The sequence below is a fragment of the Globicephala melas genome, chromosome 1 (assembly GCF_963455315.2).
Source record: "Globicephala melas chromosome 1, mGloMel1.2, whole genome shotgun sequence".
Classification (NCBI taxonomy): domain Eukaryota; kingdom Metazoa; phylum Chordata; class Mammalia; order Artiodactyla; family Delphinidae; genus Globicephala; species Globicephala melas.
Window position 1 is genome coordinate 33332287 of NC_083314.1, and position 25764 is coordinate 33358050.

The 25764-nt window shown below is 43.2% G+C and overlaps 1 protein-coding gene across 8 annotated transcripts in view; it reads left to right on the forward strand.

The window, feature by feature from the left end:
* MDM4 (MDM4 regulator of p53) overlaps positions 1–25108 on the forward strand; it is a 56924-nt gene extending 31816 nt beyond the window's left edge. For 3 of the 8 annotated variants that reach the window (XR_009560620.1, XM_060291668.1, XM_060291772.1), the window contains one exon: positions 18948–19678. Coding sequence is in view for 6 of the 8 variants with exons in the window: in XM_060291772.1 (XP_060147755.1) it covers positions 18948–19000 (53 nt within the window). In the remaining 2 variants the exon portion in view is untranslated. Of the gene's footprint in view, positions 1–1661; positions 9369–18947; positions 19679–23813 lie in introns of those variants that run through there. The other 5 variants (XM_030872741.2, XM_060291513.1, XM_060291616.1 and 2 more) reach the window with 4 other exon arrangements.
* Positions 25109–25764: the final 656 nt, after the last annotated feature.

A 25764-nucleotide genomic window follows, 5' to 3' on the forward strand; every position in this document is an offset into this window, starting at 1 on the left:
CCTGTACTGCTTTTCCCACTAAACACCTCTCTGTAATCCCAAAGATACGCCTATAAGCTATCTAAAATTCTTGGTCAAGTATAATACTTTCAGTGCTTTCTTAAATAGAAACAAATGGAAAATGACTTAACTTCTACACAGGTTTATATTAATGGGGGCTGATAAATGAATATTGAGTATTAAGCTGTTAGATAACAGGTGTGGATTTGTCACCAATTGGCAACTCAGGTTTAGATTCAAATGTATACCTTGCTTTTCTCTTTTCATGCTAGTTCCCCATTTCCCTTTTAGTACTTCCTCAGCTAACTCACTGTGGGAAGAAGGGTGGTGGGGGAAGGATAAGGAGGGGATTTTACATTTTGCTGTGTAAGGATATAAAAATTTTACGTTGTCTCTAGTGTTGATCCTTCCCCCTAGCTCACACCCCACCACTGCTAACCATTATGGTAATTCATTGAAAATTGTTTGTGCATAGCTAAGTAATAAGGTGAGATATATTGGTCCATTAAGTGTTCTTGACCATAATACAAGTAGCAGAGATAAGTGTTTCCATCTTCATCAGACTTTTGAGGCTACTTGGGCCCAGAAAACCTATTAAGCAAATAGACTATATTTCATCAATTCAGAGATGCCATGGAATTTAATAAGCCCTATTATTTTATGTACTACTAAAAAAGAAAAGTGATGCCAATTAGACTGTGACAAACCATCAATTATAAATTCCAGATCTTTGAAGTTCCTTTGGGTATTTGTATAGCATTTCAGATGAAATCTGAGGATCTTAAACTGGCAAGAATGTTCTGAGGCTCTCTGGAGAACATCCCAGTTTAACAAATGGTTGTGTCCCTGCCTCTCAGTATAGGCAGTTGAGTTATAACTTCTAAACTTGAAGTGCTTGGCCTTCGTTCTGAAAGTAATCAAGTCAGCATGTGTCAAGTCATTGATCCTGTCAAAGCCAGGCAATTATCCACATTAAATACTCTTGACTTGTTCCAGGTAGCTACCTTTGAATTAAGAAAGGCATTTGAAATTCATTGAGCTCTGGTATCTCCTAATTTGAACATGGAGAAGTAGGAAAAAAATTACTTGGCATTCAAGGACAAGAACATTCATTTTTCAGAGAATGTGATTTAGGCATACAATTAGCTACCTATGATCCTGAGAGCAGTGAGAGAGCATGAGTAAATGTAGTAGTTTTCAAATTTCATTTTAATTTCCTTTTTGACAAATTTTATAACATTTCTTAATTAGTAGGAAAGAAAGAGTATTATCTTTTCTTCATTCTTTAGCCTCTTGCTCAATAAAAGAGTAAGTTATACAAAGAAAAATGACCTAAAAAGAAGGCAGTGGGGAAAAGCAAACAATGTAAATTCTACCCAGACTAAATAGAAAGCTAAAATGATTTAACTTTTTTTAAAAGATTAGCTACATCAAATTTTGGCTTGAAATGGCAATTATGTCACTGTCATTGTAAAACTTCTCAAGACTTATTTACACGTAGCCATAGACTTTGTTCAAGTTCTAAGCTAGACCACTGGTTTGGAATGTCTGGATTCTTACTAGCTTAGTGTGAGATGATGAGAATTTGACCTACTTTCCCTTTTCCTCAGCATCATGTTCTCCACTGAGTGAGTATTAATTGGCTGCACTTGTCTTTGTAGGATGAGTGGCAGTGTACTGAGTGCAAGAAATTTAACTCTCCAAGCAAGAGGTACTGTTTTCGTTGCTGGGCCTTGAGGAAGGATTGGTATTCAGATTGTTCTAAATTAACCCATTCTCTCTCCACGTCTGATATCACTGCCATACCTGAAAAGCAAGAAAGTGAAGGAATTGATGTTCCTGACTGCAGAAGAACCATATCAGCTCCAGTTGTTAGACCTAAAGATATATATGTAAAGGAAGAAAACTCCAAACTTTTTGGTCCCTGCAACTCAGTGGAATTCTTGGATTTGGCTCACAGTTCTGAAAGCCAAGAGACCATATCAAGCATGGGAGAAAAATCAGATAACCTTTATGAACAGAGAACAGGTACAGAAAACATGGAGGATTGCCAGAATCTCTTGAAGCCATGTAGTCTATGTGAGAAAAGACCACGAGACGGGAACATAATTCATGGGAGGACAGGCCATCTTGTCACTTGTTTTCATTGTGCCAGAAGATTAAAGAAGGCTGGGGCTTCATGTCCTATTTGCAAGAAGGAGATTCAGTTGGTTATTAAGGTTTTTATAGCATAGCTGAATCAATGAGTTGCAGACAGATATTAACAGGGCCTGGTCATATATCAAAATGTCAGTATTGAGCATCTCAGTGTGACCCATTTCATACTTTCATTTATTCATGGAAACATTTGTGCTGTAGGACATATTTTTGCTTCTAAACTTATATGGAATTTGATAATAAGTTCTTTCGAACTAGATTATCAATTTGGAGACACCAGTAACATTAAAAGAGAAGTTAATCACTTCATTCTGTCTTCAAAGATGAGGATCTGGCACTTCCCTGGTGGTCCAGTGGTTAAGACTCTGAGCTCCCAGTGCAGGGGGCCTGGTTTGATACCTGGTGGGAGAACTAGATCCTGCATGCCACAGCGAAGATTCCCACCTGGTGCAGCCAAATAAATAAGTAAATATTTAAAAAAAGGGAAAAAAGGAAGTTATTTAAAAAAAAAAAAAGAAGATGAAGATCTGGGAGGGAGCAACTACCAGTACAAATAGATATACATTCATTCTTTCATTTAGCAAATTACTTGAAGATTAATCATTTCTTTAGTTAATTTTATTCCTTACTCTTCTTTTCTGTTAGGGAATGTTCTTAGGCCTCAAAATCCAAGATGGCTATTAGAAAAATATTAAAGCTAACAATGAAAAAAACATAAGTAATTTATGTATAAAGTAGATCACTTTATGTTGCATTGTTCAGAGGAACCAATATGTTTGTAAAGTGCCTAGAGCAGTGGTAGCAAACATTTTTGCTAATGTACCTCAAAAAGAATTTTGAAAAAGTATATATGATATTTTGCGTACTTTAAAAATTGAGGTATAATTAGCAAACAAAGTGTTCCCTTCTAATAGGATGTTTGTCACCTCAGAATGTTCTCTTGTGCCACTTTGCAGGCAGTTCCTCCACCATTTCATGGCTCTCACCTTCGATTAGTTTTCCTTTTGCACATGTTTAATTCGACTTCTAAATTTTTAAAATTTAAGTACTTACAGAGGATGTATCATCCAGTATATTGTAGATGTCCTTTCAAGATATTTTTGCCCAAACCTTGGATCTGTAGATTTAGCTGATTGAATTTATAGAAAAAGTCGGGTCATATAAACTGGCAAAGCCTATTCTCATTATAAAACTAATCAGCCAAATCAGATTTCATTTTCAGTCAAAGTGTTTGACTTTATTTAATTCAGTTAAATGTATCATATACATCTATGGCACAACCTCTTCTCAACGACAGTTCTATAAAAGATAAGGCACACAGTTTTTAACCAAAGCTCTCTTTGCTTTACTCTTTCCTCCTGTCTCTTGGGAGTCTGCTAGGGGTTTTTTGTCTTTGTTTGATGCCTCTGAGGTTTTTTACATTCTGAGGCAATGCCCCATAGTAAGATTTTAGATGGGTGAGAGGCAGCCTTTCTTCTGAAAACAGTATAGCAGTTGTGAAAAGGAAAGTAATTAAAGAGAAATGATAGCTCTGAAGAGGCCTTATCTGATCATGTAAATCTTAGGATAATACATATGGAAATTGAAGATCTTTCAGTTGTTTTCCTTACAGATATTCTTGTCTGCTTTCCCTGTGGAAAAAATCTTGGTGTATGCCTGGGTACCAGTATGAATGTAGTCATTTTGAAAACCAAGGCCCTAGAATTATCAATTTTAAGGCTCATAAGAATCACCTGTGTTGCTTGTTATACGCCCATCTCAACCCCCGGCCCCAAACACACACACGTGCATACACTCACAGGAGTGCGTGCACACGCAGACTCTTTGATCCCTGAGGTCTGGGCCAGGGATTTCCATTTGAACAAGTGTTTCTGGAAGCTGCCGCAAGTTCACAAACCACACTTTTGGAAGCCCTGCCGTGCCTTAGAAGGAAGGGTGTTTTAAGGTGCAGGAAGTAGAACAAGATCCCTTTGTTTAGCATTATATTTAATTTCTAGAGAAGTTTTGTTAAACTCATAGAACTTTAAAATTAGGATGCACTCATCTACACAACCGCTTTTATTTTGCACATGAGGCTGAAAGGATAAATGACTTCTGAAAGTCACAGCTAGTGATAGAGCTATTACTAGAATCTAAGTCTCTTGTAGTAAACCTTTAAACCATACTTGCTTCCTTCTCATTATTTGTTAAATGGTGGTGCGTATTGAATTTGGAACAACTGATAACCTTAAAATATTGTTGGAGAATATGAGTTGCAGCCAAAATAGGACTTCAGAGAGAACAGAGACTTTTAACCCTTTCTCCCCAAAGAGAAAAGGCACAGTAAATATCAAGCTCTCTTATATAATCAGATAAGTTACTCCTCCCATTGGGAAGACAAGTAAAGATGGCAGAGGAACCTGAACTCTTTTCTCCAGTATTTTTCCTTCTTGGGGAATGAAACTCAGGTCTCTGGCTCCCTCCAGGCATTAGGGACAAGGGTTTTTTCCCCCCAATAAGTAGAACCAGTTCTTCAAGTTCAGTGTTTTGTTAGACTGTTCAGTGTTTTGTTAGACTATGGTAAATGCTCTGAATATTTAGAAAGTTAAATAATTTTCTACCCTAATTCCCCCCCACCATTACTCTCTTCATAATAGTTTGATAGCCCTCGATTTTGTTTTATTTTTGCCAGTTAATTACTTTTGCAAGTGATAACTCAAAGAAGGAGCAGGGAGAGCTGGAATCTGCACTTGTACCCTCTGATTCCTTATAAAGTTGCAGTTTTTTAGAAAACTTAAATAAGAAAAAATTTAGAATTTTTATTTGTGTGTAGATGTTTGATGCTAATTTGGTGCATCCTTGCCTAGCACAGAATCCTCTTATGTTACTCTACTTACTTTCTTTTCCCCTTGGGTCACCTGGGTTTTTACTGTCCCCATTAGCAGTAAGTACTTTACTTAGAAGATCTTAAGCTGCGCATTTGAGCTGAAAGTATTACAATAAATGTACACTTGGGTTTACTGTACTTCTATCAAGAGCCTTTTGAATGACTGAAATATTAAAGAGAAAGAAGTGTATCTGTAGAAAGAGGTAGGTAGTGTTTCTTGGTAGCTTATCTGAAATCTAAGATGCTGCATCTGCAGATTGTTTTCCGTCATCCAGGATCTTTATTAAATGTCATCTGGGAGCATAGCACAGCGAGTAGAACTCCTTGTTTCTTGGGGTAGGATGGGTCAGGGATCCTAAAAAGGGCCAAATGGAACTATCAGAGCAATTCTTTACCCGCAAGAATCGTTAAGCCATCTTCTTGGTCTGATTTTGATTTTGTTCTTTTTTTCAATGTCACTGCGGTACAGATAAGCAAGACATGGTTTGTATTTGAAGACGTCATAGTTTACTGCTATGTGATGATGAAACTCTTGACTTCCAAGCACTGTCATTTATTTTGTAGTTAGGGTGACTATGTACTCTGGTTTTCTGGAGACAGTGCCAGTTTACCCCTATTTTTCAGCATCCTATCCAGTTCATCTCTGTTGCTCCCCTTTCACTCTCAAATGTCTTCTTTTGGACATTAAATTATTATGGTCTTCCTAGTTATAGGTAAGCCATGCTTGGATTGAAATCTTAATTGTGAGGAAAGGATCTGTTAAAGTAGGTGTCAGTGGAGTTTATAGTTTCCGCTGCATCACGCCATAGACTTGTGATTAATGAAATCATCCCACATTAGCATCAAATTTCTTATTTTAGTTATATAAATTAATATTTATGACCATGTTATCCCAGACAAAATGTTCAGACCAGAAATGACAAATCCTTAGAAAAGCGGTGAATTTCTAGATTATAGCTAAAAATGTCTTCCGTCTCTTATTGTTAGCTCATTTTACTTGCACCATAATTATAATATTTGGTATGCTTCTGTATTTAATACTTAAATCAGACTTTATAAAAATCGTAGATCAAGGCTTTAAACTTATAAGCATTTCTTCACAGTCCATCTATGGAATATCATAGGTTCCCAATCCTAGGCTTGAACAGTGGTCAGTGTCCAGCCAGGCCAGCTTCCAAACTGCCGTGAAGTTGTATAATATAAGATTGAATCACTGCCAAGCATTTGAAATATTCAGTTGTGTTTTAATAATAATTTATGTATATTTAGATGTATGTAATGCTTTGTGGGACGTTATTTTGTTTGTAAGAATTTATTTTTAAAGGTCAGGATCATTTGTAAACTTTTTTAATGTCAGTTCGATGCAATGTTGGCTCCTTTGACAGTCGCTGAGAAATTAGTAAATGTTAAGATCTCATGTTCTACAAAGCTATTGTAGTGTTACCTCTTGGTTTTCTTTAGAAAGGAGGAAACCTGTTAACCAGCTATTTGATTTTTTTCCTACAGAGAGTTATATGAACTTCTGAAAGTATATGATTTTAGATACTGTGAATCTGTTGTTTTCCATTTAGCCAGATAGCTGCTTAAATTATTCAGGCCCATGTTCTAAAGAATTCATTTTGACAGATCTCCCATTCATGGGTGTACATGTGTGCACACACACTATCAAGACTGTTAAAGCTTTTGCTAAAAATGTCTGTGGACTGGCTGTGTTTACAATCTGTACTTCAAAGATAAAGGAACCTGCAAGCCCTCCCCTGTGCCAAAAGTAACATGTACAGTGTTTACAAATGTCTGAAATTTTGCACTGCCATACGCTATGCTGAGATTACTTTGCTGGAATTTCCCAGATTTGTGATTAGCTGAGGAGGAATATAGAGGACCCTAAAGCTAAACTGGAAATGAGGATTATCTGAGGTAGTGGTTCAAGTAGCTCCCCAGACCTAATCTGAAGACAGTTTTCCAGATGGCCTTGAGATATCCTTTTCGTTGACAGAGCTTTCCTTGTTTGCCATTGCTATATTCTTTCTTTAAGAGCCACAGATCTCTTCTCTCCTATGGGAGAATGTCCTATTAGCATTTTGAGATCTTTTAATGCAATGAACGTGCAATCCCAAATAATTCTACTGTTGGTGAATGTGGCATTGTTAAAGAGCATATTATAATAAACCTACACTTGGGTTTACTGTACTTCTTTCAAGAGCCTTTTGAATGACTGAAATGTTAGAGAAAGCAGTGTATCTGCAGAAAGAGGTAGTTAGTATATCTTGGTAGCTTATCTGAAATCCAAGATGCTGTTTCTTCAGATTGTTTTCCTTCATTCAGGATCTTTATTAAATGTCTTCTGGGAACATGGCACAGCAAATAGAACTCCTCATTTCTTGGGGCAGGATGGGTCAAGGATCCTAAAAAGGGCCAAATAGTGCTGTCAGAGCAACTCCTTTCTCGAATAGTTGCTGTAATAGTTGCTGTAATTTGGCAAATTGACATTATTATAACAGTCTATTAGAGCATCTAATTTCTTATCCTAAGGCTTTTTTTTTTTTTTTAAACAGTAAGTACTTTGATGTCAGACATTTCCCCTTCCTTCCTTCCATCCTGTTGCTCTTTTTTCTTGGAGTTCAAAGTTATTATCTACTTCTGAATATTGCTTTTATACCAAAGGCCTTCTGTATTACCCCTTGGGTGGTTGTAACTACAGTATCTTTAGATAAGGTTCCTCTTTTCCAGCCAGTCCTGGGGATTGTTTCTCTTGCAGAGTTAGGTGGTAGATTCTAGCAATAAGAAGGAAAGATATGACATCAGAACTACCATCTAGTACAAAACAACGGTAGTTGAGGATTTGTGTGTATGATGGGGCAACAGGGGATTTAGTTCCCCTATTGTCTCAGCATTTAGAAATTGAGGTCAGCCTGTCCTCTTCCTACAGGAAGATTATTATTAATTTTTAACTCTATTTTATTTTGGAGTATAAGTGATTAACAATGTGTTTCAGGTGTACAGCAAAGTGATTCAGTTATACATGTATCTGTTCTTTTTCAAAGTCTTTTCCCATTTAGGTTGTTATATAATATTGAGCAGAGTTCCCTGTGCTATACAATAGGTCTTTGTTGGTTATCCGTTTTATTTATTTATTTTTAAACTTTTTATTTTATATTGGAGTATAGCCAATTAACAAAGTTGTAATAGTTTCAGGTGCACAGCAAAGTGACTCAGTCATACATATACATGTACCCATTCTCCCTCAAAGTCCCCTCCCATCCAGGCTGCCACATAACACTGCTCAGAGTTCCCTGTGCTATACAGTAGGTCCATGTTGGTTATCCATTTTAAATATAGCAATGTATACATTTTGTTCCCTACAGTTTGCCTCATTTTTTCCACTTCCTTTTTCATAAAGAATCAAAATGTCTCCTTTGGTTTTTTCTTTCCCCCTTTAGAAAGTTATAGAACATGTTTTAAAGGAGAAATGAAATGTTTCTGGCTTCCTCAGCACTTGGCAAAGCAGCCTCTTGAATAGAACTCTCTCCTAGTCTATAGCTAGGAGCTGTTAAGTGCCTCTTGGATAGAGATAAGGAGTAAGATTATTCCACCATGGTGAGTCCCAGTCTTGACCTTCTTAAGCCTCAATTTTTCTCATCTGTAAAATGAGTCCACATACTACTCTTTCTACCTCATAGTTTGTTGTGGGGATTAAGTGTGGGAGCGCAATAGAACCTCTAATTGCCTTGAATAAGATACTAGAAGTTGTTACGCTTTGGGTAGACCAAGCTCTGGGGTATATATTCAGAATACCTCATGTCCTGGAAGCTGAGCACGAACTCCCCTTTGTGCCTGCCTAGCAGAGCCTATATTGCTTCCTTTTACCCATGCCTCTAGCTCAGATATCCTTTGCTTGACATGAGCTCTTGTCTAGAAGAGTTCTGCCTCTAGATTCTGAGAGAAGTGTGTGTGTAGATTTGGCTAGTAGCTACAACTGCCTTGCTATGGTCTTGGTATAAAAAATTCTGTCTTACATGCACTTGAGTAGATGGCATAAAATGCAGTCGGTATACAGAAAGCATGCAATTTTCCAAATAACATATCTGATTAGGTAGTCATAATTAATAGGAGTAGCAAATGTGGTTTCATAAAATGGGAAGAAAAAGGCAATTTAAAATAACTGAATAGTGACCAGCCCACCAAATGAGAAAAGGAGATATTTTCATGAGTTCTTGCCTAATCTTTATAAGCACCACTAAGTTAATAGCTCTGTATCTTTTCGGTGTTTGCACTATGTAATGCTTTTAATATCTGTTGATTCTGTTGTGCTTTTTTTGTGTATTAAATATTTTTCATTTTGCCATTTCATGGTGTCATTATTGGGGAAGTATGTAATTGGCTTTGTATATAGCAAAATCTTGTCTTCTGTCTTTATATAGTCTTTGGTGTGACAGGAATGAAGAGAATAAATAGAAGTTATTGTACTCAAAAACAACAACAACTTTTAATCCCCCCCCCCACCTCCAATCAACATACACACAGTTAACTGTTAGAGTAATTGCTGTATTTCATTTTTAGGCTCCCAATCTTGAAGGAAACCTCAAAATTTTGCAGAGTATTTTTAGCATTGAGCTAAGGCAGTGAGTTGTGGAGTTACCCCCACTAGAGGCCTTGAGAATTAGAGCAGATACAGTAGCAACTGCATGTCTAGAATGATTTAAGGCAAGCCCTCTTCTTGGCCCAAGACTGCCAAACTCTTCTGAACCCATGAATATATCAACCTGTCCAACACCCTCTTTGCTAGTGAAGAGATTTCAAATGATGACAATGGATTTGCCTCTATTGAGTTTATGAAGAGGTGCCAAGTGCAGGGTTCTATTTTGTTGTGTTTTTGAATTGGGGCTAGTGTGAAAGGTACTGAGGGCTTGTCACAAAGTACGCACATGCTTTTCAAAAGATCATTCCCTGGTAGCTGAGGCCATTAAGGTGGGTAAAGCATCTGGTCAGTTGTCCTGAGCTTACGGCTGTCACATAGTAGGCACAGATTGGTGCTCACTGCACAACTTTTGGGAGCACCTTTCATACGCTGCCATACAAATGATATCCCCCTAGAGTTAGGTAGTATACACCTGTATGAGGAGGCCTGGGGGTGGGGTGGGAGAGAGAGTGGAAATAGTAGGGATGGCATTTAAAAAATGAAAACAAAAAAAGCAAGAGGAGCATTAGAGACAAGGATGAGGCCAGCTTCTGTGTCCACACAACCATTCCCATGTTTTGTGAATTCTTAAAGTTATTTTTTTTTTAATTTATTTTTTGGCTGCATTGGGTCTTTGTTGCTGCACACGGGCTTCCTCTAGTTGTGGCGAGCAGCAGCTACTGTTCGTTGCAGTGCGCAGGCTTCTCATTGCGGTGGCTTCTATAGTTGCCGAGCACAGGCTTTGGGCATGTGGGCTCAGTAGTTGTGGCCGACGGCTCTAGAGCGCAGGCTCAGTAGTTGTGGCACATTGGCTTAGGTGCTCTGCAGCATGTGGGATCTTCCTGGACCGGGGATTGAACCCGTGTCCCGTGCATTGGCAGGTGGATTCTGAACCACTGCGCCACCAGGGAAGTCCCAAAAGTTACTTTTTAATAATAACAACTGCATACCATGTTTTGTTTCCTGGGGTTTGTATCCTACTCACCTTAATTCCTGGTACTGCAGGTTTACCCTTATTGAAAGTAGTCTTGAGGCTAGAAGAAGGCAAGCTGAAACTAGTAACTGAGCTAATCTGTTATTAGCAGACGAATGCCTAGCCAGTGATTGTTTGCTAGAATTTGCTCAAATCCAACCTCTAAAAGTATAAAAAGCATTAGTGCTATTAGAAAGATTTCAGGTCATTACAGGTTTGGGGATACAGGGATAATCTTGCTATGTATATCTCCAACCCTAAATTCATTTGATTAATGTTTTCCTTTTGCTTTCTTTTCAAAATAAAGGGTAAGAGTTAAACTCGCTCAATAAAGTTATTAAGGGTTAATAGGAGCCAGAGCCTGCTTGGTACTGGGGATACCACAGTGAATAAGGAAGCTCCCTCAAGTTGCCTAACAGTCTACCAGTCACGTTAGGGACAGAAGACAGTTTCCACATGGGCTGAGGAAGCAGTAATGAAAGTACTGCAGGTAAGAGAATGGCTTGTTTGGGAACATAAAGTTGTTCCGCATAACTGGAGCAAACGATGTGCCTGGAGAAGTGACGAGAGATGGGACTGGAGTGTTGGAGGGGCTGGGTAATGAAGATGTGATAAGCCAAGCTAACAAGTTTGAACCTTATCCTGAAGGCAGTGGATAGCCATCAAAGGATTTTAAGCAGGAGTGTGACATGATGTCATTTACATTTCTGAAAGATCATTCTGGCTGCATTGTTGATAAGAGACTGGAGTGCTGGCTAGATCAGAGGCAGGGAGAACCATTAGGCTGTGGCAGCTATCTGGGCTGGAAATGATGATACTCCCGAAGCCAATGGCACTGGAACTGGAAAGAATAATAGGTAACGTTTACTGAACACTTAGTATGTGCTGACTTGGCATCTATTATCCCAGGAGGTATTTAAGGCTTAGCAAAATTAATATGTCCAAGGCAACTAAGAATTGAAGAGTCAGCAGTTAAAACCGTTGTGTCTGAGACAAAAACCCAAAAGAAGTGCATGGATTTGAGAGAAATCAAGGTGGAAGTGACAGACTTCATGAATGAATGTGTATGTGAGGGAAAGGGAGGTGTCTAGCATGGTTTGGACAGTTGGTGGATGGTGGTGCCATTCATTGAGATAAAGAATATGGGTAAAAGTGTAGGATTTTGGTGGCAGTGATGAGGTAGGAAAGAAGTAATGAGTTGGATGTGTTGATTTTGTGCATTGAGGAGATTCAAGTGGAAAAGCTCAGGAAAGCCCTGGGCTGTAAATATTAAGTATCTATTACGTATCTTATACTTTCTAGGTACAGGGAATACAATGGTGAAGATGATGAATGTGGGTCCTGCTCTCATGGCTTAGGGAAACTAACTAGTTAAGCACATACTATTATGTGAAGAATTATGTTGGAAAAATACATGCTGCTATGAGAAATATAGAAGAGGGGCCTCATTTAATCAAGGGTTTAAGAGCAACCTCCTTGAAGAAATGAGAAACAGATCTAAAGGCAGGATAGGAGTTTGAAGAGGTGGGGAGGAATGCCACAGATAAGAGGAGACATGCAAGGGCCTTTAGGTGAGGAAACAATGGCATCTGAGAAGACTGTAGCTGAAAGCACGGAAGGAGAGAGTTGAGTGTGATAAGAGGATGTAGTTGGGATAAGAGTTTGAAGAGAATGGAGAAGGTCTGAAACCGATATGCTGGAGAGCAGGAGAGAGAACAGAGTAGGAAACTTTTGCAAGACAAGTGCCTGAGACTACCCCATCTCTAGACCTGGGTTTCTCAACCTCAGCACTATTGACATTTTGGTTTGGAAAATTCTTTGTTGTGGGGAAGGGTGTCCTGTGCACTGTAGGATGTTGAACAGCATCCTTGGCCTCTACTCACTAGATGCCAGCAGCCAGTAGCACTCCCTGCCCAACCAATTATGATCATCAAAAATGTCTTCAGACATTGGTAAATGTCACTTAAGGAGCAAATCGCCCCTGGTTGAGAACCAGTAGGTCCAGCTGCTGAGTGCTTCAGGAGGAAAATCACACAACTTGCGGTCTGCTGTTACTACACATTCATGTGCCCCACCTGGGCTTGCAATTCTGCCTGGTCCTTCGGTTTCCCTAATGGTTGAAGTGATGGTTCTAATCTAGAAGACAATCATGAGAAGAAAGTGAAGACAGGTTATGTAACTTCTCTAAGCCCCAGATACCTCACGGGATAACAGATGTCAAGTCAGCACTGACTAAGTGTTCAGGGTATCTACTCGCACTATTTCCAGGAGGGGGCTGATTGGAAATGGCAAGCCTTAATGAAATTGGAAGAATGGCATAGTAGGAGTGGGCCGAGAGCAGAAGAGACAGGTTGCCACATTCTGAGAGAGATTGATGTCCTAGTAAGACTTCAAAGACGTCTGCCTCATCTCTCCACCAGGCCTTGGAGAGGACTGTGCTTCCTGCCTCTCTCACAGCAAGGCTTGTCAATGAAATGTGAGTGGAAATGAAGCATGTTACTTCTGAGGAGAGATTTGGGGACCATTGAGGGGGCCAGTCTGCTCCTTTCTCTCAGCACAAGGCTAGTGCACCCTAGAACGGGGGCTGCTTCTTCAGCCTGGCTCCAAGATTGGCGAGAACAGGGAGTAGAGCTGCAGCTGTCCTGCAGTGGGCAGAGAAACAAACGTTTTATTGGAAACCACCAAGATTTGGGGATTTGTTACCACACTGTAACTCAGCCTTAGCCGTCTGGTACAATCCCAGGTAAGGGCAAGTCCCAGGTGTGGCACAGAGTGAGTGGTTGAAGTGTTATGGGGGTGAAATTCTTTGATGTTGATGTGTCAATGACAGTCCTGTGAGGCTAGGGTGTCGGATGAATCATTCATTCATATGATGTTGATATCACCCAGGATGATGGCAGGATTGTAGGAACCCAAAGTCTATAATGAATGAGGGAAGGTATCTGGAAGGTCAGCAGATGACATAATAAAGGAGGAGAAAAGAGAAGAATACGTTTAAGTCTTAAAAGAGCAGAGACTTATGTGCAGACGGATAATGGTCGGGGTGCAGTACAGGGGAGGCCCATCTCCTGTACTGAAGGTAGATGAGGTGTGGGAAAATGACCACTAAGATTCTTTGGGGGAAAGCCAGGCATCTTTTAAGGTAAAGAAGTGGAGGAAAGAGAAGAGTTTGTGGGCGCAAGCAGGAGGATGTTTACCATGAAACAGAGTTGTAGGGCCGTAAGTAGTCCCTAGCTTGTTTGGGGTCAGGAGGTGGCTGCTGTGGATCCTGTCTCCACAGGAAGGGTAAATACATATGTAAAATTTTATATGCAAACCCAAGGAACTTTTAGACCCCCTAACACTCTCTGTGGACCCTGGGTTAAGAACCCTGTTCTCGAGCAGTACTTTCAATCCTTAGCAAGCATCATAATCACCTGGAGGGCTTGGCCAGCAGATTGCTAGGTCTCATTCCAGAGGTTCCGACCAGTATGTGTGGGTGGGCTCAAGCCCCTGCACTTCTGTCAGGTTCCCAAGTGATGCTGGTTTTGCTGGTCTAGGAACCACATTCTGAGAATCACTGCTGTAGTCTATAATTATAATAGAAAGTTTTGGGAGGAAGAGGAACAGCGGGCAATTGCTGGGGGCAAGGTCATGAGTATAAGAATGGATTTTTGCTTTGTCCTACTAGACTCCTAAATTTCAGTTAGATACTCAAATGTTTCTGCCACACACATACACACACACAGAAAACTTTCAGGGGTGGAGAAAAGAAGGGAGAGAGGAGTAAGCAGTCATTTCAGGTTTAGGGCAAGGTATGCAAAAAAAATCTTTTAGGTTAACGTGTCCTTAAAGATCATTTTCTTCAACACCCAAAGAGGGGAAGTGATATGAAGCATTGCTTGGCTAATTAACACATTTGGTCTAGGTAGCCCTATCTTGCTTCCTTTCCCTCTGCGGCTCTTTCCCCTTCATCGTTAACCTTTAAAAGAAAAAGTGGGAAATAAGCCATGTATTCAAATCAATTTAAAGAAACATGAAACTTCTGGTGCACTGTGTTGAAAAACCTTAATTCAAACTCCAGCAAAGTACACTGCTTAAAACTGGATAAATCTGTTACCTAAATATGGGACACATTCTGGGGATAACTGCATCTGTGTTCTTTTTCTTCTGTGTGTGTGTTGTCTGTATTTAAAACATTTGTGACCATCAGGATTTCTGGAATCCTTGGCATTGAATTAGGATTGCCAGTTAGCTATTTAGCAGGTGACCTCTGGCAGTTCACTTAGGGTCTTTGAGCCTCAGCTCCCTGATCTAGAAAACAGAGCGTTAAGGAACAAATGAAGTAATGCCTGTGAGATACTTAGCACCTGATATTTCCTCTTTCTCTTGCTTACCTCAGAACTGGGGGCTGCAGCTTCCTCAACCGTGAGTGTGGCCTTTAACCAGCAGATGTAACCTTTATCTTCCACCAGAGGGCCCCAGCAATCTGTAAAATCTAAGAGGAAGGTCCCTTTGCCACTAAAACAGCATACTTGAATCTGCCTGAGGATAACCCCCTAGGTTCAAGTCTTATTTGAATATTCTTCTTCCTGGTGCTTAGAGGAATCATTTGTAAGATTCCTCAAATATCCAGGAGGGAAATCTGAAGTAAGAAATTCGGAGTAAATGGTACTCTAACTCCACATCAGGCACAAAGAAGATTATATTTCTGATTTTTATTTTGTTAATTTCTACCATCCATGCTCCATCTCCTCTTACTATATGTAACCTAGGTACGAATTATTCTCTCAATAATAAGCTATTGCAGTTCCTTTCTTCCTGGTTTATTCAAATGAGCTGAACCGCTGTTTTTTCACTTTGATGTCCTCTTGCCTCCAATCACCGTCAGCCTTCCTTCTAGCAGGTGGGAAGGGAGGATGGGGGGATCTATTTCTGAGCCTCTGCCTCACTGCTGAGCCTCAGAAGCTGCTTCCCTGAATCCCTTTGTGGTGAGAGTCTAGTGATCAGCACAAAAGGATGTTTTCTGGGGAGAAAGCTCTTTCTCCATTTGAGGAAGGGAGACAACTGGAAAAAGTTGAAGCCACCAGCCAACACAGCCTCCCGCAAAATATCACAGACTTCAGGGAAGAAATGATATCCTGTGTGTATCTGTCCTGTACACACTGTTTCTTCTTTACCTGTCTTCTTTGTCCTTTAATCTGATGTAGGAGGAAATATAGCCTCAGGTCAGCTCTCAACATTGTTCCTGGGAGTGCTGGCCCAGACTAGGAAAGCCTGAAAGAAAATCAAAAGGGTATGTCATGCATCTTATTAGTAACACAGAACCGTAGAATATTTGGGAAGAACAGGTCTCCAGAAATCTAGTACAACCTCTCATTGTTTGGAGAGGAGAAATGCCATGGTCAGAATTACATGGTTGTTTAATGGCAGACTAGCTATTCTAGTAGGACTAGACTCCAGATCCATGGGTAGACACACCTGTTCTCGTCTCACCACTCAATTTTTTAAATCGGCCATCATCACTAACATTTATTATGTTCTCAGATGTGTCAGGCATCTGTTTTGTTTTATCTTGCGTAATCTTCACAACAACCCTATGAAGGAAATGTAGTGTTCTGTGAGTGAAATAAGTTATCCCCATTTTAAAGAAATATAGAGAAAGAAGTTAAATAAAAGATATAGGAAAAAAATTAAGCCAGTTCCATTTAAATCAGTGTTTCTCCGTGAGGGTTAGTGGCTTTTTTTTTTTAATGGGACTGTCCCTTGCACAGCAGGATACTTAGCATCTCTGGCCCCCAAGCATTAATTGCCCCAGTCATTATGATAACACCCCCGGTTTCCCCAAATCCCAGAAGGTAGGGTAGCTGATTGGAACCACTGACTTAAATGCACGTGCACAGGAAAAGGAACAGTAAAATTGCTCTGCTGGTTTGGTTGGTTTTATATTAATAAAGGTCACAAGATGGAGATAAGAGCATGACAAGAGGAAGGAAATCCCTGGGGTGAGTGTAGCTCTGGAAGGGAAGAGGCTAATTTATAAAGGAAGGGAATGAACACTAGACCAAGGAGGCTCTTCATACATGGTCACTGCAAAAACCCATAGTGTAACTCTGGAGACCAGCCGGGTCTCACAGACAAGGAAAGTGGCTGGGCCAGGGGACAACAGGGAGTGCTGGGGCTGGAGTAAATATTGGATTTAACAAAAGAGTTTTAAGCACTAGTTAGGCCAAGAAAAAAATGCCTGCAGGTGAATTTGGGTAGTCTGTGACCTGTGGGTCAGGTCATCTGAGGGGCCATTCCCATTTAAGGGATATACCCACCATGCTGGTTGGTGGAAGGGATGTGGGTTTCAGCACACACAAGAAGGAAATTTACTACCCATCTAAGCTGGCAAACATCGGGGCAGAGGAGTTGTGAGCATTCCCTGGGGCACTGGGCATCTGTGCTAGGGGACCATCTGTCCGGGAGCTGAAGCGGGCATTCTGTGCAATCTCTGGTCCCCTCTGGATCTGAGATTCTGGAATTCTGGGTCTGTGATTCCTTAAAGGCAGAGCTGGGAACAGGAGAACTCTAGAGCAGGGCCACTGCCTGTCGTGCTACCAGCCCAGGCCCCTGGCAATGGTTCCTTAGCTCAGTGCTGTCATTCCCCCTGATGTGTGGAAATGGGGAAAAGAGGTCACTGAGTCCCCGCTCCCTAGAGGCCCTTTGCCTTGGTTCATAGCACTGGCAGTTCACAAACTCAAACAGCTTTTATTCTCTCTCAGCCAGTGGGCCCTGACACCGACTGCAGAGCTAAACAACCAATTTTCCAATCCAGTTGTTCAGCTGCACTATAGTCTTAAGTTTAAATGCACTTTTTAAGAAAACCTTCGGGAACTATCTCCTTCCCTCTGCTCTCTTTCTCTGCTGTGAGTCCAGCAGAAAGCAGGCACTTGACACAGAATGCTTGTGCCTGTGGATCCTCTTTCGGACTCAACCCACCATTCCCAAATGAAACCCCAAACTCCAGCGCCTGCCCTCCCTGATCTTTGGGGAGGGGCCACCGGGGCGTCTTGCTCTCTGGAGGGCAGCACCGTGCCTTTAAAAGCAGTCCCTCTGCTGTTTCCGACTTGTAGCAGTGGGGCAGGCAAATGTGGGGGAGGCAGCAGGGCTTTGCCAAGGAAACTCCTGATATGGAGGAGTTGAAAACCAGGCTGCAAATGTTAATATCTAACATGCCAGGAAATCTCTGTTCCAGTCCTCCAGGTCTAGTCAGTCGTTGGCTTCAGAAGTCTGTAACGCCTCTCCTTCCTTACTTTGCTTACATCCCTATACCCTAGGCCTTAGGGTGGGCTCTCAGAAGGGAGGTGGTCCCAAGCCCTGTTGCCTATCCTTCCTGGACCACATCCAGCATAGGCCAGGTTTTATTGAGCCTCAAAAATTTCTCTGCTACGGGCAGGGAGGATGGTGTAGGTAAAGGCTGTTGACAGGCCTGCAGCACAACGCACAGAATGAATTCTGAGGCCAGTGCCAGGGAAGGTGACTTCCTAGCTCTCCTCCATCTTAACCCCCCTCTGGCATCCCTGGGAGTCAGACCATTGGTCATCATTTTCTTCTTCCTTCTCTATTCAGCCTCATATCTGGATGCCCTGTCCAAATCAGCTTCCCATCCTCCACTACAAGGAGAACTCTGATAGGTTAGGGGACCTCGGTAGTATTGCTCAGGAATCATCCTTTAAGGAATTTACCTACAGCACAAAATTTCAGAATTGTGAACAGGATCAGCATTTCCAGAATTTTGGCTATCACAGATGAATGGAATTAAAAATAAAGCACAGCAATAAAAATTGACATTTTTTTTTAAGATGGGGACTTACATAGGGTTGCCAGCCTTTATTTCATCAAACACATACATTAAAAAAAGGACAACTACTCGGGACTTCCCTGGTGGTCCAGTGGTTAAGACTCCGCACTCCCAATGCAGGGGACCAGGGTTCAATCCTTGGTCAGGGAACTAGATCCCACATGCATGCCACAACTAAGAGCCTGCATGCCGCAACTAAAAGATCCTGCATGCCGCAACGAAGATCCGGTGTGCCGTAACTAAGACCCAGCGCAGCCAAATAAATAAAAAAAAAAAAAGAACAACTACTGCTACCATATATTACCGCCATCCTTTCATAAAGGAAAGTACATTTTAATGCCACAAATGTGTGAAGGAGATAATCTCTAATAAAGGATGGTCCTTTGAATAAAATCTTATAGCTTTATGAGAAAGTTATCTCATTCTTATTTTCCTAATTTCATCCCAGATGTGACATCTTTGTCATGGACTTCCTCAGCACTCCAATGGGGCTGGCACTAGATGGCTTTTCCCTTCCCACTTTCTGTGCCCGTCTCTGTCATTTCTGCTTCGTCATGAAAGGAGGATAGTCATCATGTTAGGAAAAGTTGTGAAAGACTTTGAAATGGGCAAAAAAGGTTATTGGGTGTCCTGTGTAGTTTCTCTTTGGATTATCTTTGCCTTTCATTGTCTTTGAGCTCTTTTACCACTCTGTAAATTGTAGAAAACTGATCATAGTACAAATGATTTTGCCAATAAAAATACAAATTGTATCCAGTGGACATGCAGTGGATTATTGCCCTGTGGATATTGACCAATGTTGTGTCTGTTGAGTAAATTAATTGCAAGCATTCCTGATGGCTTATGTACATCTGCGCTTTGGATTCTCTTTTGAGCAATTGTAACATCTTGCTAGATCCCTCATTAATTGATGAGTTAAATGATATCATTGACATGTGTTAATTTTATATTTGTACAAAGATCTTGATGTTACCTTTAAAAAAAATTACCGTTTTACAATAACTACCTCTGAGAGTTGTCGTGAGAGTGGAATGAAGTCATGGGTAAGCGAGTGCCTGGCTCAGGTCCTGGCACATAGTGTGCCTTCCACAGCTGGGACAATCCTTGCTTCTTCTGGACTCTGAGCTGCAGGGCACCCTGTGTTTTCTCCAATGAAATAAACAAAATCATCTGATTCAACTTCTCACGGTACAGTATTAGTGACTTTGACTTCCCAAGGATTTTCACATCTCAAAAGAGGACCCTAGGGGAACAATGATGCTTCCCCTGAAAAATGACTATAATGGTGAAAATCCAGAGGGGTGCTGTGCTATAGATATTTGGGGCCAAGTACCTTTAAAATAACCTGCCCTCCTGGCATTCAGCTTCAGAGGACAATTTGATTCAACCTCCCCTCACCCCCTCTCCAATGCCAGAAACACCAGCCTTACCATGCAAAGGGGAGCAGTTTCAAACTTGTACCAGGTTCTTAAAATATACACTTATTAAATCCTCTCCTTGATCTGTGAGGTGGGTATGTTTATACCTGTTACTGATGAGCAACTAAGAGGTTAGATGACTGGCCCAAGGTTGTACAGCTAGGAAGTTGTTGTGCCAGATTGAAACCCAGGGTCTGAATCCAGAGTTGTGGATTTGAACCATGAATCAGCCCTTATAGTCAAGACTCTTTCCTCCCCCAGACCGTCACCACTGCTGAGATCCACTGCCAAGTGTCACATCTGGGCAAAGACAGTGCTCCCGTTCAAATGAAAATGCCCTTTACGGCGTAACACACTTGCCATGAAAACAATGTCAGAAAAAAATTGATCTGCACCTGGGACCCAAGACGTTAGGGCAATGCACTCATGTGCATTGCTGAATTCTGGGAGCCCCTGAGAGTCAGGGGACAAGGCATCTTGGGGACTTCAAGGAAAATTGCCTCATTCCACAAGGAGGAAGGGGGGGACCAAGAGCGGGAAAGGGACATGCTCAAGGTCTCAGCGCTTTTAAGTTGCAGAGCTAAGAGCTAGATCTATTTGCTGAGGGTTTTAGACATTTCTGATTAGCTCCCAGAAGTATCTCCCCCAAACCTAACCAATCCCTGAGTTAGGTAGCGTGGCTCTAGGTGTGACTTGTATTTGCTGGGACCTTCAGCCCTGGCATCAAGACTGTTAGATAGTAACTCTATGTGGTAGAAGCAGGAGTAGATTTGGTTTGAACTCTGCTGCTAGCTCCCTGTGTGACCTTGGCCAAGTCATTTCCCTTCTCCAGACCTGGTTTCCTCTCCAGTCAGAGAGGAGCTGGGGAAGGTAGGCAAGGAGCTCCCTCCAGCAGGGTCCTCTGTGCTGTCCGGGACTGAGGGGTAGGGATGGACCTGACAGGAGAAGGAGGAAGCTGGGGAGGATCAGCAGAGTGAGTTGGTGGCAGAGCAGTGGGAAATGTGCCCTCTCTCCCTGCCCCGTGACAACCAGGAAGATACAAGGTGTAGGAAGAGGAGGATGCAGACTTCGGGAGCTGAGGAGGGCCAGCCCCCAATACGGCTTCCTAAAGGTTGTAAGGAACGGCACCAAAAACGGAGGAGCGCTTAAACAAGCTTTATTTGGGAACGCTCCCGGGCGAGGTTCACTGGTCCGAGAGAAAGGGGCCAGAGAAGTCCCGCCCGGGCGAGGGTTTGGGCAGAATTTATAGGGGAAGAAGGGAAAGGGGTGTGGTGAATCCGGGAGGCGCAGGGTATTCCTTATTTGGTGGTCTTTTCGGGTATCCTGGCAATATCTGGTGCCGGTCGCATCAGTCTTGGGACCGTTAGTCCCGCCCCTCGAAAGGCGGGAAGCCTGGGCCGGGTGGAAAGTCCCCAGGTCAGTTCCTGGAACTGGGTGGTCCGGAAAGTCTCCAGGTCAGTTTCTGGAACTGGGTGGTCCGGAAAGTTTCGGTCTGATGCAACCTGTGAGACTGATTGCGTTCCCCTGCCTCGGGCCAGTTGGCCTTACAAAGGTTAACTGGCCAAAGCCATGCCCTCCTCTGCACTGTGCTGGCCAAGGGGACCCCGTGGCCTGTGCCAGGTGTGGCAGGGCATGTGGATGCTGGGATGGCCCAGAGGATCAAGGACAATGAGCCAGGTCAGAGCAGCATCTCTGCTGAGCCAGAAATAGGAGGCCTGGGCACATGGAAGCCAGGTATGTGGGTGTCTTGGTGATGGATGGAGCAAGTGTGACCTTTCCCTCTGTCGAGTCCAGCTGGACAGACCCAGTGGCTCCAGGGCCCCTTGTCATCCACTGATTGCTTTGTGATTAATGTACAAATCACTTATTCCCACTTCCTGTCCCTGCTCTGTGCTCTCCTAGCTCCCATGTTAGACCCTCTGCACTTAGGTAATTTACTCAGAAATTATTGTCCCTAGAATCTCCCAGCATGCTCAATGTACAAGTAGTAACCAGGATCTGTGTGCGATTCCCCTGTGGAACCAAGGACAGACAGACCGGTCACAGCACTAGGGAGAGCCTGAAATATCTGTAATGAGTAAAGCAGGGCCCATCTGAGGCCAGAACCTGTCCTGCCCGAATCTCCCCTTCTTTCCTGCACACTTTTGTGCTCAGCTGGAATGAGGTCCCACATCGCGGTCATTCACTGGAGCTGCCTGTGGGGTCCCACGTAAGGATGGGTAGCCTAACCCTGGTTTGTCTGGAAACCAGAGAACTGCATTTGGAGGAGAGGGAGGCCACCCTTCAGTTCCCAACACCAAGCCAGGTAGACCCCCCCCCCCCCCCGCTACCAAACACAGACAGTGAATGAACATTCTCACTTCTTTTCAACAAATATTTTCTTCACCTTGGCCTGGGGTCCCAAAACAAAAACTGTATATAAACTAGGTTTACTGCTGACTTGGCTGCATGGACTTTATGACTTACCAGAGCAAGGAAAGACAGTCATTCTGTCTTATTTACTGAGTACCAGATAGGAGAGAGGGATTGTTTGTGTTAATTCACTGGGAAAAGCAGCACATTAAAAATTCTTTATGGGACTTCCCTTGTGGTGCAGTGGTTAAGAATCCGCCTGCCAAAGCAGGAGACACGGGTTCGAGCTGTGGTCCGGGAAGATCCCACATGCTGCGGAGCAACTAAGCCCACGCGCCACAACTACTTAGCCTGCGCTTTAGAGACCGCGTGCCACAACAACTGAAGCCTGAGTGCCTAGAGCCTGTGCTCCGCAGCAAGTAAAGCCACTGCAATGAGAAGCCTGCACACCGCAACGAAGAGTAGCCCCCACTGGCCACAACCAGAGAAAGCCCACGCACAGCAACGAAGACCCAATGCAGCCTAAATTAATTAATTAATTAATTATTTTTAAAAAGCTTTATGCTGTTCCTTCTTTCATGTAGCAGAATGTATGTAATTATCCCTCATCCTACCCCATTCCCCACTTGCCTCCCTCCCTTCCTATACAGGGCAGATTAAAATGTTTTTGCTCAGTCGGAGGAGCAAATTTGTAAGTAATTTGTAAGGTAAAGGATGGGGGACAAATGCTCTATTTGCAAAATAAGGCCAGGAGTCTGAGTTCTTGTGAGACAGAGTAAAGTTATGAGAGTCGGAGGAATGTGAATACCTCCAATAGACCAAAGGGGAGCTCTGAAGATAAATTAATCTTCTGGTGCCGAGGTATATTTGACTTAAGACATTTTAGGAGGAAACCAGCTGCTGTGGGGATAGGAGGCCGCATTCAGGGGGCTAGAAGTCCCCCTGCAAGGATCGCTGAGACCAGAGCTCAGCCCTGTCCTCTGCAGAGCCTGCGGGTGTCCCTTTCCTGGTACTACATGGAAGACAAGGACTTCCTAGATGTCCCATGTGCATACTCCCTTGTTCCCCAACCCTCCCCTCTCTCTCAGTCCACAGTCCTCTCCCACTTAACTCCTCCCCCATTGGTGGTCCAGTCCTCCCACTCTTAGATGTGACCTTGGAGGACAACACACAAGGGGATGCTCCGTGGTTACAGAACCAGGCATGGCCCATCTGGCTGAATGAGTAACTCGCATATCTACTTTGCAAAGGAGCCCTTGCCTGTCAATCCAGTGGGGTGTGGTCATAGCGGTAATAACGGCCTGTGCTTACATGGTGTATCCTTCTAATCAGATATTTACAGATACTAACTCATTAATGACAACTCTGTGAGTTGGGTACTGTTACAACCCAATTTGACAGATGAGTAAACTGAGGCACAGAGAAGTTAAATGACTTGCCCAGGGTCACACAGCTAGCAAATGGTGGCATAGGGATTTGAATTTGGCAATTTCCCTCCAAAGTGCACACACTTAACAACTCTCCATTCTGCTCCACGCCCCCAGGTGAGCATTCTCTTACGTTAGACTCTTGATTGCCGGTGACAAAAACCCAACCCAAGGACGCTCCAGGGAGATGAAGCAGCAGTTGCAAAGGCTTGGAAGCCTGAAAGAGAAGGTGGGTGGTCAGGGAGGGTTGTAAGTTACTGGGAACAGAGATGAAAGAAAGTCATAAGAGGGAGCTTCATTTGGGTCAGGTGGACAGAGACAGGGGGCTCGCTGCAGTGACCTGGAGCTGAGGACACCAACTGTCTTGTCACTGAGGCCGGGGGTGAAGAGAGACACAAGGGAACAAGCGTGGCCTGGAGCCCTGTGCCCTTCTTGTCCAGCATTCCTCAAACATTCCCTCACTCCCAACTCTCCTCTTTTTCCTCATCTATGTTTTTGGTTTTCCAAATCTTTTGTTTGCTTCTGGCTCCCCTGGAGAGTGTGTGCTCCACAGACGGAGCTTTGATCTGTTTCAGCCCTCCAGGAGGGGCAGTCTCTGGTGCAGATTAATTATGTAGCTTGACACCCATCCCCATGTAAGCCTGGTTCTTTTAATTAAAGATTCAGTAGGAGGGGGTGTTGTGTCAGGCTCTGGGAGCTGGCAGGGGGCTCGGGGAGTGTATCAGTGGGTCTGAAGCCTCCTTTCTTTAGGGTGTGTGGTCTTTATCTTTTCCCCCTTTGCCACGCCTCACTGGCAGTTTTGAAATTGGAGTTCTCCCTGAATCTGCACAACAAACTGAGTTAGAAGACAGAGTTCCCCTCCCCCATATCTACCCAACCACCATACTGGGTGAGGCTATGGCGGGAGTGGGGTGGGTACAGGGGAGGCCTGGTGTCCTGGCCAAGTGCCTCCCAGACACTGAGTGAGCAAATTCCCCCTCCTGCTCCTACCCTGAACTTGAGCAAGCCATTGAACGTTCCTGGGCTTCTGCGTCATCCTTAATGTGTCAGGCAAGGTGACTTGTGACTGTTCCTACCAACCTCGTGCACAGGGACAAATGGAACAGAGAGGAGACCCAGTAAGCAGAGGTCCAAGTCGTCTTCTCCCTGAGATGTGCAGCTCAGAGGGCTCCCATCCCCCCAGCAAAGGGTCCAGCTGCAAGGAGCTGTTGACCTGGGAATCTGTTAGGCTCCTGTGGTTGGGGCATGGGGTGCAGGGAGGAGAGGGGTGACTGGAGATGATACAGTTGCAGAGTGAATGGGGTGGGTGGGGGTATCTATCTACTTGGTAGATACAGGCAAGGCTGTTATGAATCCGGCCTCTTCCTTCCCTCCCCGCCAGCCAGCTGCAGCACTGACAACCAGGGGACTAGGGACAGATCCATCTGGGAAGCAGGAGGCAGGGGAAGGGGGTGGGGCAGGGAGTAGGATGAATGGCCAGATATTCCTAAGGCTTGTGTCCTTTGAAAGAGAATGAGATCAAGGCTGGAGACTTGGCCTTACACCCCCTCCTCTGAATGCTGGGAGCCCCTGAGAGTCAGGGGACAAGGCATCTTGGGGACTTCAAGGAAAATTGCCTCATTCCACAAGGAGGAAGGAGGGGACCAAGAGAGGGAAAGGGACATGCTCAAGGTCTCAGGGCTTTAAGTTGCAGAGCTAAGAGCTAGATCTATTTGCTGAGGGTTTTAGACATTTCTGATTAGCTCCCAGAAGTATCTCCCCCAAACCTAACCAATCCCTGAGTTAGGTAGTGTGGCTCTAGGTGTGACTTGTATTTGCTGGGGCCTTCAGCCCTGGCATCAAGCCTGTTAGATAGTAACTCTACGTGGTAGAAGCAGGAGTAGATTTGGTTTGAACTGTGCTGCTAGCTCCCTGTGTGACCTTGGCCAAGTCATTTCCCTTCTCCAGACCTGGTTTCCTCATCTGGGGTAATTCCGCCTGCCCTCTTGTGCTTCACAGGCTCAGAGGCTCAGATGGGACCATTCTCTCTTTTCAGACATCTACAGTCTAATTACAGGCTAATTCTTGA